This window comes from Ascidia mentula, chromosome 2, assembly GCF_947561715.1.
Source record: "Ascidia mentula chromosome 2, kaAscMent1.1, whole genome shotgun sequence".
Classification (NCBI taxonomy): Eukaryota; Metazoa; Chordata; class Ascidiacea; order Phlebobranchia; family Ascidiidae; genus Ascidia; species Ascidia mentula.
The window spans coordinates 16,412,601-16,428,230 of NC_138567.1; the positions used below are offsets into that span (position 1 = coordinate 16,412,601).

At 36.7% G+C, this 15,630-nt stretch overlaps 4 protein-coding genes and 2 non-coding genes across 17 annotated transcripts in view; 2 read left to right on the plus strand and 4 right to left on the minus strand.

The window, feature by feature from the left end:
* LOC145890428 (NACHT, LRR and PYD domains-containing protein 12-like) overlaps window positions 1-15,630 on the minus strand; it is a 481,386-nt gene that overhangs the window by 320,989 nt on the left and 144,767 nt on the right. The window lies entirely within an intron of this gene.
* Trnai-aau (transfer RNA isoleucine (anticodon AAU)) lies at window positions 831-904 on the minus strand. Its single transcript has one exon. It is a non-coding gene; the product is annotated as a tRNA-Ile (tRNA).
* Window positions 1,646-1,719, minus strand: Trnai-aau (transfer RNA isoleucine (anticodon AAU)). Its single transcript has one exon. It is a non-coding gene; the product is annotated as a tRNA-Ile (tRNA).
* On the minus strand, window positions 3,090-6,194 carry LOC145888962 (uncharacterized). Its single transcript, XM_082979831.1, has 8 exons — window positions 5,441-6,194; window positions 5,219-5,353; window positions 4,989-5,163; window positions 4,743-4,906; window positions 4,504-4,680; window positions 4,227-4,436; window positions 4,017-4,167; window positions 3,090-3,955 (listed from the first exon to the last, which is right to left on the minus strand). The coding sequence occupies exons 1-8, from the start codon at window positions 6,161-6,163 to the stop codon at window positions 3,090-3,092; spliced, it is 2,601 nt and encodes an 866-aa protein (XP_082835957.1). The 5' UTR covers window positions 6,164-6,194.
* Window positions 6,556-9,064, plus strand: LOC145888708 (uncharacterized). The gene is made up of 7 exons (XM_082979531.1): window positions 6,556-6,661; window positions 6,812-7,343; window positions 7,401-7,491; window positions 7,571-7,768; window positions 7,836-8,265; window positions 8,420-8,520; window positions 8,691-9,064. The coding sequence occupies exons 1-5, from the start codon at window positions 6,556-6,558 to the stop codon at window positions 8,025-8,027; spliced, it is 1,119 nt and encodes a 372-aa protein (XP_082835657.1). The 3' UTR covers window positions 8,028-8,265; window positions 8,420-8,520; window positions 8,691-9,064.
* Window positions 10,424-11,957, plus strand: LOC145888965 (putative defense protein 3). The gene is made up of 3 exons (XM_082979833.1): window positions 10,424-10,629; window positions 10,976-11,216; window positions 11,714-11,957. Exons 1-3 carry the CDS (start codon window positions 10,437-10,439, stop codon window positions 11,955-11,957), a joined length of 678 nt encoding a protein of 225 aa, XP_082835959.1. The 5' UTR covers window positions 10,424-10,436.

A 15,630-nucleotide genomic window follows, 5' to 3' on the forward strand; every position in this document is an offset into this window, starting at 1 on the left:
CGGTTACACCTCGATGGCAACCCTGTTTATTGGTCAGTTTGTTAATTATTCGCTCATTTGCACGATTTGACATCAACATTTCGAAAACAAAAAAATTTTAACCAGGTTCAAAATGCCAGCAATTCGTGGAAAATATGAATTCGTGGAAATAAGGTTGGTATGGTTTTTGAAAGGTATTTAGGAAATTTTTGCCCGACTTGGTCAAAAAACTTCGTTTCTTACTTTAACGCCTAAAAGTCGTGACGTAATAACCTACTTACAAAAGCATGCCAGTCATAATGATCAGTTAGATATATTTGCAAACAAAATTTGTGGTCGAGAACAATCAAACCAAGCAAAACTAACACGCGATGCAGTCAGTGGAAAAAAATCTCGTTTCAAACGTCGACTTCTTTCAAGAAACTTCTGAACTCCATAAGAAACAACAAGATTATCAACAGAAATAGGTGGCGATGACCAAAGAAGACGAAGAACAATATTTTAACTACTGCTCCGAGGCTATGTTCCGAATCCATATTCTAGAACTTCGACTGAACAGGTGAGTCCAGCATCATTACAGAAGACAGAGATTGATAACCGCTAACAAAAAGCAGATCCGGATGATCACAAGCAACAAAGTATACAACAGACGTTTTGTTGTTAAGTTACGTTTTGTAGCAGCATAATTATTGAGGTTTTTTTTGAGAACTCTTGATTATGTTTCATGGTAGTGTATAAAGTTTGAGCTGTGTCGCCTTATTTGGAATTGTAAATTTATTTGAAAAAAAACATTTCTTCCATTACTTTGTTCGTAAAATATGGTAAGCGTTAAAAATGGTCAAAATCGTGACTGGCCAGTACGGGGCTCGAACCCGCGACATTCGCGTTATTAGCACGACGCTCTAACCAACTGAGCTAACCGGCCGGGCGCTCGTCATCACCAAATGAATAAGGTATGTATGTAACGCCTTGCGTTTTGCTGAGGAATGGCAAATACGTAATGTGTATTGTGAACAAATTTTTTTTTGCAGACATAAGCAGATGGCGCCGCACAAATACATGCAATTGGAACAAAAACTGAGACAAGATCCAAGGCTATCGCTTTATTTCTAATTCCGTTATTGTTTTTTAAAGCGAAATGTTTTTGTAGACTGTTCACTGTTGTAATGAATAAATATTTTTGTAATGGTCGTGCTGAAATGTTCAGAGATGTTTTTGTGTCGCAATTTCAAAACAACTCGACTGCGATGTTCTTTAGTCATATAATTCACCGCCGTGCGTGATCAAGTTCAAGATATTGCTACAAGACTGAACATTATTGTTCAAATATGTTTTTTAATTTAAGCAACGACTGTTTATGACGTACTTATCTCTCTTCTATGTAAACATATCTTTGTAAACAATATATGACATGACCGGATATAACTGCACGAAAGCATAAAAATGTGTATATTGTGTTATGTTTGGTCTTCAACACAAAACTAGGCAGTGGAACACCATAGTTGTCACATAAAACCGAATCGCCAATCAGGCACGAAAAATATCCCAACGTTATTGTGGCAGTGTTTTATGAACAACTACATATTGGTCTTTATCTCGTTGCAACGAAAAGCACACATATGGGAAAAAGAGTAAAAGTAATAAAATGTTCATTCCTAATAAAAGCTGGCCAGTACGGGGCTCGAACCCGCGACATTCGCGTTATTAGCACGACGCTCTAACCAACTGAGCTAACCGGCCGGACGACCGTCATCACCAAACACGTGAAAACCTTGTACGAGTAACTGCAGTGCAGCACACGGCTTGATGACATTTTTTACCTCTGTTTGTGTGCCTTTGTTGTCACCTTTGTGTTCAAGCATTTGTTTGCATATATTTCCTTTCAACAATAGGAGAATTCTTATTCTACTAACAATTAATCCGGTAGCGGCGCACAACTGGAACAGAAACTGAAGTAAAGGCAGAAATTTGGAATCACATATTATGAATGTGCCATCGTATGCTGCTCGTCACAAGGCTGAATAATATAATAAAATAAATTTAAAAGATCGTCATGTTCATACAAAATGCATCAACACAGAGGGTAAAACTTTTTATTTCTCTTTCGTCCTTATTTTCGGTTACACCTCGATGGCAACCCTGTTTATTGGGCAGTTTGTTGAATATTCGCTCATTTGCACGATTTGACTTCAACATTTCGACAAAAAAAAATTATAACCAGGTTCAAATTCGTGGAAATAAGGTTGGTTATGGTTTTTGAAACACAGAGGTTTTTTAGGGGTCAGATCGCGTGACAGAACACGACCAACTTCCACGAATTACTAGGCTCAGCTCCAGCTTAGCACAAAGACCTGAGCGAAGATTGACTAAATGTCAGGAAATCCCGTAATCTCCAACTTTTCGATTACACATAAGTTCTTTGTGATGTTTCGTTTATTTTGTTTAGTTTCTGAAGTAAAGTGTTGACAAATGATCAGCACTTAAATTGTTTTTTTAATCCTGCATGATTTTGGGCAGTTATTTCCAGTTCATAAAACGAACAGCAATATATCTTGTTCCAAAAAGTATATTTTAGTTGCAAATATACACTGTAAAAAAACTTGGGTTGTATTCTGAAAGCAATTGGGTGTACTTTTGTGAAACCCAAACTACTTGCGTTCGAACACCCAAACGAAATGGGTAAACTTTTTTTTTCTTTGGAAAAACATTGGGTAAAGGAAAACCCAAAAGTATTTCACCTAAAATGTTTGGGTAATTTTATACAACACCCAAACCAACATCTTGTATTTAAATAATTTTTGACTATTATTAGAGTAATTTTATGCATTGCCCAAACCACCATTTTGGGTTTGAAAATATTTGTCTATTGCTTGGGAAGTTTTATGCAAAGCCCAAACCAACATCTTGGGTTTTGGGAATGTTTGCAGATTTTTTGAGTAATTTGAAACATTACCCAAACCAACATTTTGGGTGTTAAGAATGTTTGTCTGTTGCTTGGGTAATTTCTTGCATCACACAACATCTAACTTCATAAGTTTTTGCATAAATTACCAAGTGTTTATTTGCAAGCACATAATTCCACACACTATGATATGACTGAGAAATGCAAACTAATTAATAAGAGCTGTGCCAACGGTATACTCAAGTCTAAATTTCGGAACAACAAAGTGCTCATATGAACCAAAAGGTAAATGTATGGATAATGGAATGGGATATACAAGGTTTTTTTGAAACACATAAGCTCTTCTGTCATTATGTGTGACTGACCATGCATGAAAATGTTCATTGTAATAATCACAAAGTAACTGGTTTCCAACAAATATTGTTTCACAATCTTCATTCAAAAAAATGTTTCTGACATGCAACAATGTAGGAATGTTTTCATTATCCACAGAAGTGCATAACACGTTGTTTAGATTATACTTTATGCCATCCACGAAAATACAACTTGTTTGCCTTATAATGGGTGCTGCAGTGGGAAATACACTATAGCCCTCAAATGCAACAGCAGAGCTTACACCAACACATTTTTCAAAGTCAGTGGAGCAAGAAAATAGATCACTCTGGGATATTTGTGTAGCCAAACTTACTTGGTGTTGAAAGGCTATTGTATATGGTACATTTTTGTAATTGTTGCTTTTTGTAATAATTTTTTTCAGTTGTTTATGTTTGGCTTCAAACCGCATACAAGAAAATTGCGACATTGGTCCTATTTCTCTGATAAACCTGGGATACATGAGAAGAAAATGCATTTTAGGAATAATGGACTGATACGGAAACAACACTTTGAATTCAATGAAAAACTCCTGAAGGGCGACTTCTAGTTCAGTTATACTGGTGGTACTGATTCTTGGGGAACAACATATGTCCAATATATCTAAAAACAGTACATACAATTTCCATGTGGGATCATCTTGTGGTATAACATTCCCAATCAGCATTGGTAATTTTCGGCACAGACACCAATACTGAGAAGCTGGGCAAACAAAATTAAATTTAATTGTTTTAAAAAAAAAAGAGTAATGCAATCATATTACCAGTTTGTTTCAGATTTTTGGATTGGGCATTGAAAAGTTTTCTGTGTGAAAGAGCTGTTGGTTTGTTTTTAATATCAACCCCATACTCAAAGCAAGTCATCTTTGCATTTAACGACTCCAAAGTAAAATATTTCTTTTCGCCTGTGAAGTTCTGTTGTATAACTCACTGTTAAAAATGTCTGCTTTGCAAGGAACACACACAAAAAAAACCTGTAGCACAAGCTTTAACATATAGGGTATGACACCTTCAAACAAATCGTGATGCACATCAGCAGCAAAATTGTCAAATGGGTGAAAAAAATTTGACAATATAGGACATCTAAACTTGATACCCTGCTGGTTTTTACCAGATGTTTCAATGGCTTTGATGCATTTCTCATATGAAACTTTAGTTCTTATTTGGCATTGCTTGTAAGTGTTCTATAAGAAACAAGGAAGTCCAATAAACATTTTAACAAACACAAAAATAAATAGTATATAAACATACTTTTGTTTGAATATCTTTTCCTGTACATAAACAGTATCGGGAAACAAAAGTGTTGGAACCAGAAAAACTTTCTGTAAAGCCAAGGATTGAATGTGCAGCAAGATTGTCAAGCGCCATTTGAGCAATGGTGCCCTTTAAGTTTATTTCCTTGTTTCCAACAAATATGTTAATGCCCCTCTACAGTTACATTAATACAAACAAATTACACCATATAATACACAAATGCACATTGATCGTACTGTTTCCAAGATGAAAAGGTCATCATTAAGAGGTTTAAGTATTTGTTTCCACCCAATCAGTGAATTTTTTAAATCCTTGGAGTAAAACAATGTGTTCAAAAAAATTCGATTGACAGCCGACATAAATTTGGAATGTGTGTTCAACACCATAAAATAAATGGCACCTGCAAAAACATCATGCAAAATTTGTTTCTCATTGTTATTACAGGTATGAAAATATAACCACACACTATTTATTCATCTTACCCATATTATGAGTTCCAGTTTTGGAACTCAGTGGATTAGTCACTTCAAAGCCGTCATAATATAGTAGAAGTTGGATATCATGCTTTTTTTGAGAAAACAATGAGTGTTGTTTAAAATAGTTTCCATCCATAAAGTTTTCATACATTTCCAAGCTTTTGCTTGATCGATCTGTAAACTATGTTAAAAAAATCTGTGATCAAAGGAATGCCAAAACAATTTTATTGTTCCACCTGTTGATATAGTCCAGAGTTATTCAGCAAGCATGTTAAAGTGTCGATTAGGGACACATATTGTAGTGAATGAATTACACTTCCTTGATGCGATCCATTTTTGGGAGTTTGCAAGAGGACATGAGTTCTAGGGGGCTGCAGAAATATACTTTGTCACAATAACATTGTCAACTTTGCCAAAAAAATGAATGCAACATGTAAGGTAGGAAGGCAAATACTCACAACAAAGCAAGGAAGTAGTTTTTTCCGTTGATATTCTGAGTCAACATCGTGGAAAGGATTAGCCAATCCCATACCCAGGGTAAAAACTTCTTTCAAATTTGGTGTTATTTCTAAATTACTTTTGACCCCTCCAATTATTGTTCTGGCACACTCTTCCAACAGCCCCTCCGTCCAATTCTGAATGGCAGTTAAGGCCACTTCTGTCAAATTACATTCCGTTTTAAGTTGTGAAAGTGATAAGGCCATTGTGTCTTTTCTCTTTGTAATATTGGCAAGAGTATTTTTATAAGCTGTGATATCAAGATCAGATTTAAAAATCAGATCATCGGTTGTTTTTCTGCCCTTGGACGAACATGGAATCATATCAGAATCAAGCTCATCTAAACTTGACTGTGGATCGTCATCATCAACGGCATAAACCACAGTATCATCAGGCAAATCAGTGTAAGTTTGGAGAATGTCTTGTTGGCAATTAAATGCACTTTTTGGCGAATTTCTGTACCAGGATGTTGGCAATTTCCAAGGCTTTGATTTGTGATGTTTTTTTACGTGCTTTCGTAGGGAAAATTTATCATTTAAACGTTCGCAACACCCCTCAATATTGCAAACCAGCTTAAAGTTGCGATCAAATACATGCGCAGAAAAAATGTGCCTTTTAACCGCCACAAACGATTTGAAATTTTTAAAACAAAAATTGCAAACAGTTATTGTTGATTCCTCCATTGTCAACTTCTGGTGTGACGGTAAAATTTAGTACTTGCTAAAAACCCACGCCATAAACAAAAAGGCGCCAAAGTCGAAATCTGAATCACTTGGTTTCGCAATCGCGAAAATGGGGAAAAATACTAAACTTGTCTACATGAGAGAGAGAGAGAGAGAGAGAGAGAGAAACGAGAAAAAGGCGAGTCTTACCTGACTTGTCTACGTAAGTATTTTTTCCCGCGCAATGCACCTCGTGTTGTCGCTCAGACGGATTTAGTAACGCAACTCGTCATTCGTTGTGCATTTGCAAACAGTTTGTATGTGGCAATTTAAATTTTTCCTGTGTCCTCTAATCCTATTTCAGGGCGTGATTTAAGTGAAGCTGAAAAAAATAATACTGCCTGCAACCTACAATGGTCTCTATAAGTACAATGGAATTGGTAGAAGTTATTCGCCAGATACTAAAATCGGAAGATGTTGATTGCTTGGAATGTGAAACTGTGTGCAATGCCTTCAAAGGTTTGTTTTGTCAAGTGTATATTGTAATCTAACGTTTTCCTATGCCTCAATTTTATTAAAACATATCTTGGTAAGGTAAATCATGCCCCAAATATGTGAGTGAGATCAGTCAAGCAGTTGAAAGGGAAATGATACTTCTTATTTATGCAGATGCAAAAATTGACGGCCAAGCAATGACAATGATAAATAGCATTGATGTTTTTGCAAGGCTTTTGCCCAATGTACCATGTGGTTACATGATCAAGATATTTACAGCATTTAAGGCACAAATGAGTTTGGGGGATTATACTAGATCATTGTCTAGTGCTAACACGGAGTCAGCATCTTGCGCTGACACAGAGTCAGCATCTTGCCCTGACACAGAGTCAGCATCATGTGCTGACACAGAACCAATTTTTTCAAGTTCAGATGCAGAAGATGAAATGCCTTCAGACATAGATAAAGATAGCAATGGGCCCACAATACCTTATGAAGGCGCCAAATTTGATGAAAGCCTTGAGGAGTATTCAGATTGCAGTTTTGTGTCCAGTGACTCAGTGAAACCAATCCCAAAAATGTTTCCTATCGACTTATGTAACTTTGGCTATCATGCAAAAGAATTGCTTCGGACAGGAATAATAAGTGAAATGGGGAAAAGAGAAATAACTTCTGAATTGATCAGAGTAATGAGAGAGTTTGAAAGGTGTGTTGATGCAGCCAAATTTTACACTTAATAAAGCCTTTAATAAAATCTTTTCAGGCATCCTGGAAGAAAAATACGCCAAATGGCTGTCTTGGCACTTATACAACAGGGAAAAGCTTGTCTTACACTCAGTACAGATGAAGCGAAGGTCTGTGTACATTTAACGATATTTGGTTTAGTTTTAAAAAAACATGATGTATGGTTGTTAGAAGGTATTATTTGTACAGGTGTTTTGGCTAAGAAAAATAAGCCAGAAAATAAACAGCCAAATGAAGCAAGTGCGAAAATTGAAAAATGATAAGCCATTATCAAAAAGACAGAATAATAACAAAAGTGGAGTGGCAAACACACGTGCTGCAAAAAGAAGGAAAGTGAAACGTGTTTCCATTAGTACAGATAAATCCACCAACATTGAAAAGCAACAGGTAAATTTATGGACATTTCTATGCATATTTTGTCCCAAGTATATGTATCAATCAAATTGTGGTTTAGATGCTTCAAACAGAATTTTCAAAAGCTCAAGTGCTCCGAAACCAAAAAGTTATCTCTGAGCTCATGACCGAAACATTTGAGTTTCGTAAGCAGTATATTTTGGAAGAAAATCCCACACCAAATTTGCTTAAAAAGGAATGGCCGGCTTTATTTTTGTATGATAAGGTAAAGTTGCATATTGTTTTCAATTAGTTTCACTACAGTATCATTGTCAAACTGATATGTTTTAAAAAAAAAACATTTACAATTTTTCAGCTCATGAGAGAATTTTCAAGATGTGGAAGTTGGGAACAAACTGAAAAAGAGCTTGAAAGCAGTGCAAGGCCACTTTTTACCAAAATAATACAATATGCTCAAGCTAGGCCAAAGAAATCAATGTCTATAACTAAGGTTCTTCAACATCTACCTGTTGACGAGCCGTATCCCATTGGTGAGTTGCATAATATTTGAACAAATCTAAAGTTTAGAAACTGATTTTAATGTTGTTAAACCATTGATAAAAAATGTCTTTGTGTAAATATTATTGAAAAGTAAACAGTTTGTACAGTGGACACCATAAATTTATGATATGTGATTTGTTTAAGAAACTGTAATCATCATTGGGGTATGGTTACTATGTAACCTGTTACGCTGCAACACCAAAAAGGAATGTGGACCCGAAAAATACTTGATCGATCTTTGCCCGGTAAATCATATTTATATGTACATAATTAGCCTAGGGTTCTGATGAGATGGTAAATGATTAACCTGTTTGAAGTCGAATATTAATAAACATTCATTTTCCAAGGCTGAGATGTGTAATTGTAATTCAGATGTACTTGTAATTCATTTTTCTGCTATTACTTGTATTGACAGGCCAACACTACTCATCATGACATCTTCAATGAGATACCTGATCGTCTTCAGCCTTTTCTGGTAGTCTACGGATCAATTAATATCCCTAAGAAATATTTAATCTTCTGTGAGAAGGTGGCAACTTTAGAAGTGAAGTCATTGATCCAGGCAATCATTTCAATGTTTGCGTACTATTATGTGCTAAATTACGAATATTGTCCACATGTGCTACGTGCTTTGCAGTTTCTACAATTGTATTGGTTAAAGATGTATGTTCCTGGGGCTTATAGTAGTGTCAAGGAACTGGCAATGTCTTTAAACCTCATTTAGGCACTGTAAACTGTAATGTAACTACAAAGATTAAAGTAAATATTGCTTGATGTTTAAAAACTAAAACTAACGAGAGCTGAGAAAGTGGTGCACACTGTTTCTACCTGCAAGGTCTCATTACTGCATCTGGTGACTGTGGCGGACACAGTGCCTGCTGGTTAAAATGCTAGATTAGTGCTGCAGTCACCAGATGCACTGGTGAGACCCTACAGGTCGAAACAGTGTGCACTACTGTCTGCAGCTTTCATTGATTTTTATGGCTCTAGTATGTACTTGGACAATTTGATTTCAGCACCTGTACGATATACATTTGTGCTATGCCACAGCTTTTGCTTCTTTTGCGTTTGTTGTGTTCATGTGAAACGCTGCAAATAAATTGCAGTCTATGATTATCACGTTTGCATTTTATATCCTCAATTACCAGGCAGGATGCAGTAACCCAAAAGTGGCATGATGTTTGGTTCTAGCAACCCAAAAAGTTCCTGTGGTGTAATGCATTAAGTCTAAGTACCCAAACTGAATTTTGGGTATTGAACAATAAAAACCCAAACTGTATTGTGGGTATTGAACACTAAAAACCCAAACTGTATTTTGGGTATTGAACACTAAAAACCCAAACTGTATTTTGGGTTTTTACAACCCAGTTAAGTTTATTGGGTTTCCCCAGGAATGAACCCAACATGGTTTGTGGCAAACACCCAATATGTTTGGCCTCTAGACACCCAATTTTTTTTTCAGTGTAGAAACATTTAATTATAATTCGTGCAAGTTCTTAAATACTATCGTCATTGCCTGTTTGCTGCAAGGACAGCTGCAGGCTCTGGTTGATCATTAGCATCGATCGGTACTTTCCTGTTAAAACCGGTTCTTGACCCAACCACATGAATTACTTTGTCATGAATAATAACATCGTGTGCAGACAACGTGAAGAATGGTCGTTAACAAAAATGACACAAAAGCGTTTCCAAATCAACCAACTTCGGACAAAATACTTCGGACTTACAAGTCTCCAGACGAGTTGCAAGTTTTGTTGCGGGTGTTGCGAAAAATGCTGATGTAGATTATGAGGTTATTTAGAATTCATAAAATTTTTGAAAATTGAATATTCTAAATATAATTGATAAACAAGTAACCACAGTTTTGTTATCGGATTGAAAGGTTGTGTTTTATATTTAAGCGGGTAAACGTTACTTGCATAAAGCTCACCTTAAATATCGTTACAACAATGATATAGCAAATTGCTGTGTTTGTTTTTTAAGCGGAGACTATTTCAATGTATTTTTGCAACAAAATCGTTCTGACGTTGTGAGGTTGAACAAACACGGTAAATTCCCAAACGTGAAAATAGGAAAAATGTTTTTTACCAACGGACGACAAAAGTAACGAACGGATTAATAAACAAAATGTTATTTTTCATTAGCGTCATTAAATTCAATCATGTTGCACTCTGCGTGGTTTATTGGGGCGTTGACACTTCTTGTGACAGTGGAGGGCAGAAGCATTGGACCACCAAGATCATCTTGTGCTTCAATGAGACCTGTGGGTCATCGTGAAGGATTCTTAAGTTTACCAGCACTCGGTTTTGCAATAAAAGCACCAAACACAGTTGGTCCAGGGGGAAAAATATCAAGTACGCATGTTGATAGATTTATATAAACCAATTATAACTGAGTTCTTTTGTGTTGAAAGGATTTAGGCACCAAAAAATATTTACTTTGACACCTATTTTGTCTTGACGTAAGCAACTTGTACGAAACTCGTAAGATTGAGTCGGCAAACTATTGACTCGACCAGCAAAATCATATCCCGGCCTGAATCACAAAAACGTTGCGGACTCGTTGTTCAGGCCGTCGATAATCTGCATAAAATTACGACTACAGACTAAAAATACCAATGTACCGGCAACACAGAGTTTGGACCGACATTTACTCTGCTCAAATTATTTCAAACAAAATCATTGTTGTCCTGTTTTCTAGTCGAGGTTCATGGACCGGTACAATTCAAGGGTGTTTTCATTCAAGTACGCAAAGGATATGTTGTACCATCTGTCGGAGAGTTTTCCAATCCTCCTCCCGGTTTTCAGCTCATAAATTGTTTTCTTCCACAAAACAGCGAACGTAATGACGCGTTTGGGCATAGCAACGGGGCATTTAAAGGAATGTCTGTGAAGGCGGAATGGACAGCTCCTATCAACTGCAACGGCGACCATGTCATAATGTAAGAAAACTTACGTTTAGTTTCAAAAATGACTTCAAATATTGAAAAATTGGGATCTTAACCATAGTCTGCAGATGCTGGCCTATATAGCGATCACTGTACCTTCCGTAATGAAAATATGCACACAAAGCACTTTCAAAAACAGGATTAGCCCGGCTGTGCGAAAATATATTCCTGGCTGGCCCTAAAACCCAGTGCCTTGAGTGCGTTTAGGGGTTAAATTATTTGGTGTTCAATTACACGGTTTGATTAAAGATTGGGCTTTAGTACGTTTAAATTGCAACTAAATGGTCATCTTACAGATATAAAGTACATTGCAAAAGGATTTAAATGTTACATACATTTTCTTTCCCACACAATTTTTCTCAAACATTTCATTGTTGAAACTTACATAAATTTGTAAAGCAATAAACGATGTACGACCTAATGAGATATAAATTTTTCCGCTGGGAGCACATTTGTATCTGCATTTAGAATATGGTTTCTTTTCTGTACAGGGCGACAGTCGTCGTACGGAAGGCAAAATATCAGACTGATATTACGAAAAGCATCCGCTGTGTTCCAACCCCACCTCCACCACCACCAGCACCAACAAGCACGCAAAACGTAACTACGACACCTATGCCAACACCATCACAAGAACCAACTCCTGTTTCAACCACCGACATGTCTCACACCACTATGGCTTCTAATACAACTTTAAGCCAGGAAATGATGACACACGTACCACCGAGTGGGTAAAGTTATAATACATTTTTTGCCTTTGTTCCGAAATTTCGTTACAAAACCGTTCCGAGAAACGAAATTTCGTTCCCAAATGAGAAAAACCGTTTCGGGAACAATATTTTTACGCAAAATTTCGTTACAGGAACATATTTTATGCAGAAAACAATACATGGTGCGACCAAGAAATACTATTTACATACAAAGTTTTGTAGGACAACAAACGATTAAACATTAGCAGCCTTTTTTTAATACGCGAATTACTAAATATGTTGAAAATTATGTTTGTGAATTTATAATGTTTGCTGTAGGCTCTATTTATCCAATTCAATTTACCCATATCTCAAAATAATTTGAGACGATAATCTAAATTTAACATAGGCCATTAGTTTATACATATAGTCTCGTAATATGACGTAGGTCTTGGTCTGCTATAAACGACCAAAGTATCTCTCTCCATTTCCGCAAGGAAAGAATGCAACACAATACGTTGTAGTGGGTTTGATGTCTTTTATGTACTGAACATTACTTTCATTATATCTTTGCCACCGTCCTATCAAGATTAAAAATACAACGTCAATGTCACAGCTCTTCAACATTGTATTTCCAAACAGTACATTCCAACGGTTATGAGAAGTTATGAGAAACGTGAACTAAGTAAATTTATTTACCTATTTGACACCGGTTGCTTTGCTCAGGAACCTCAGACTGGGGTAATTGGGGCAAATGCACCCGACCGTGTGGATACGGAAGACGCTACAGATACAAGATCTGTCTCGATTCAAGGAACCAGACAAAATGTAACGTTGATTATAGATGGGACACATGTGGTCCGCCATGCTGTAAGTTTAACGCAATCGATATACAATTGTTTATTTTGTCATACGGAAAACATTGTTTTGCCCCATCAATTGAAGATAGGCCATATGTTGACTTTCAACGAACCAAGGATAGGATAGGCGAAAACAAACTAGGCACATACATCTTTTAACAAGATTTATGTAAAATTTGTTTTTATTTACACAAGTTATGTTGTTTTAGTCCAGTTGGGAGATTGGAGTGAGTGGAGTTCCTGCACTGGAAAATGTGGGGGAGGTTTTAAGACCAGAACCCGCAAATGTCAACCCAACTTACCTTCGACAAACCCCTATTACAAAGATCTCATCTCGGTCCTTTCGCGTGGCATTGGTTTTTGGAGGTTAGTGCTGATTACGCTTTGGAAAGTTACATCTAGAATAACGGTTTAGTAGCTGTGCTATTTAAAGACCGACTTTAATATTTCTTTGGAAACAATGCGCATGCGTTTTTACTGACAGTGCGTTGGCATTTTTATTTATAGCAGTGCTAACGACGTTACGAGGGGCTTCAGCAGTCAACACTACATAACGTGTACTGAAGGTTATATGTCTGATTCTAAAGAGTGTAACAACCAACCATGTACAGGTAAAGTGAGTTATAGAATAGGAAAGGTTGCCATGTTGTCCTTACGAGCGTTTTCAGTTCTGCATTCGTTTTTATTTGCTACTGGGCGCCCTCCATATGTTTCTATATGTACCGTTTTCAAGATGTTTTAGCCTCAGGCTTGCTTGTTTTCAATATGTTGCGCCTCAAACAGGGTTAAATGCACACCACCATGGAATACGGTTTGATGTTATTTAGCTTTTGCGGTACTAACATCAATGATACCTTCCCAACCGGTTTGGTTTTATGTTTATGAGGACTTTTACATAAACGTGCAAAGAGGGAGCAAGTGTTACTCTGCTTGCAGTTGCTGTAACTTACACATTTTCTGGATGGCACATGGAATGCAACCAAGCTTGCGGAAGAGGACGCCTTAAAAACACCGCACGTTGTCTTGCAAACGGGACATGGGTTGTACCATCGTATAAGTGCGGACCAGCACCAGCACCAACACGAAATCGGTATTTTTCATTTATGAGCGAACACGTGTGCAACAAGAGGCCCTGTGGTAAACACATTTCTTCTTCTTCATATTATAATGTGGTTTGTTTGCTAAATTAATACTATTTCAATGTTTTGTACGTTGTATTAATGATTTGTAAAATCAGCAGCATCTTCGTCGTGCGTAATGGCTTATAAGATAATTTATATTGCGCCTTGAAGTTACAGTAGAATAGTACATTTATTAATAGGACAAAGAAAATTACCTGAATTGTACCGCACAGTGTTTTCTGATCGGGGTAAATGGGGAAAATGCAACAGAGCTTGTGGACAAGGAATCCAATATTTAAATCGCACCTGTCTTGACTCCGAAGATCAGAGCAGATGTGGAACAATGCAACGAAAGCCAAGAGTATGCAAAGAACAGGAATGCTGTAAGTTGAAAACGTCCTCGATTTTACATGCTACATTCGTTGGTCATACATCTGTAATATTTGGCGGCACTTGGCGTGTTGAACCAATACCAAACCTAAGATATTTTCAGTCGAACTCAGCCAATGGAGTGATTGGAATGAGTGCTCAAGCAGGTGTGGAGGTGGAATAACTTCGAGATATCGTTCCTGCCGGCCCAAAATTACCCCAGGGCACCCGGTTTACAAAAACCTTACCGAAATTTTGGAACTGGTGGACGAAAACCCAAGGTTAGCATTGTTAAAGTGTTTTGATATTTCAATCTAATTCGGTGTAAAATTGTTTTTGCTACCTTTGAAAACATCCTGTCGCATATTAAGTTCGAAGAGGCTTTTGTAGTTTACAAGCTATACAACCGCCCTAAACTTAAGAGTGACTGATTTTTATTATTTCTATGCAATCCCTCGTGCTGTTGGAAATGTATGGATGCGGTTGATATCATTAAATTATGCGTATTGTTTTGTGTTGCTTAAATCGGTGGTGTTTTGTTTCATCTTTGATACGTTTTTGTATTCAGCAATTCTGCATCCATTTCTAAAACACACAAGATATTAAAACGTCGAAAGGTTCCCATCTCCTACCACTATCAGTACCTCGTAGATTGCAATCATCCCTTTGAGGAAACGAAGGAATGCAACACAGAAAAGTGCATTAGTAAGCAGATTAAACCGTAACAAATAAGAGGAAATTTGGTTGCAGGTAGCATTTTTATTTTAGTCAATTGAGCTGGAGAGATTGGGTGAACTTGATGCTTTAAACCTTTGATTTTTGTTATATTTAATATTTTGTGTTATTATGAAAAATGTTTGATGTAAAAATGTACAACACAACTCTTTCAGATTCTTCGGGCGAATGAGTAGCCGGGGAATGCCAATCTTAAGGCAACCACTGCACTAATATTTCAAAAACTAACTGATGTTGAAAACGGTCTACGATATTGTTGTATATATTGCGTTAAAACGCACGTTCTAATAAATTTTGTTGCATGAATTCGTGTTCCTTAAAACCGCTACAAACCAGGTCAGCTTAGCTCATATGAAGCAAAAGGCATTTAAATAGGTACTCGAAAGGCTATATGGTCGTTTTTGTAATGCTAACTATGTCTGTTAAATCATGCGTTTTGTATGTAGAGTTACAATAAAATTCGTTGACAAAAAACACTGAAAAGGGTCTAATCTTACAGTCAAATGCCAGTCTATGCACACAGGTTTATTGGGAACATTCTCCAACAGAATATATACATGGGAAATACACATTAGTGAAACGTCCGAAAGAGCAAAACAAAAGACTTTTTGAGTTAATCTCGTCAGTAAACAGG

Coding starts and splice junctions, on each gene's coding strand:
- LOC145888962 (XM_082979831.1), bottom strand. CDS start 6,163: ATGGAGGAATCAACAATAACTGTTTGCAATTTTTGTTTTAAAAATTTC. Junction 4,681..4,742: donor ACCTTTTCATCTTGGAAACA/GTACGATCAATG, acceptor ATGTAACTGTAG/AGGGGCATTAACATATTTGT. Junction 4,437..4,503: donor GAAAAGATATTCAAACAAAA/GTATGTTTATAT, acceptor TGTTTCTTATAG/AACACTTACAAGCAATGCCA.
- LOC145888708 (XM_082979531.1), top strand. CDS start 6,556: ATGGTCTCTATAAGTACAATGGAATTGGTAGAAGTTATTCGCCAGATA. Junction 7,344..7,400: donor GTAATGAGAGAGTTTGAAAG/GTGTGTTGATGC, acceptor AAATCTTTTCAG/GCATCCTGGAAGAAAAATAC. Junction 7,492..7,570: donor TCAGTACAGATGAAGCGAAG/GTCTGTGTACAT, acceptor TTATTTGTACAG/GTGTTTTGGCTAAGAAAAAT.
- LOC145888965 (XM_082979833.1), top strand. CDS start 10,437: ATGTTGCACTCTGCGTGGTTTATTGGGGCGTTGACACTTCTTGTGACA. Junction 10,630..10,975: donor TCCAGGGGGAAAAATATCAA/GTACGCATGTTG, acceptor CCTGTTTTCTAG/TCGAGGTTCATGGACCGGTA. Junction 11,217..11,713: donor AACGGCGACCATGTCATAAT/GTAAGAAAACTT, acceptor TTTTCTGTACAG/GGCGACAGTCGTCGTACGGA.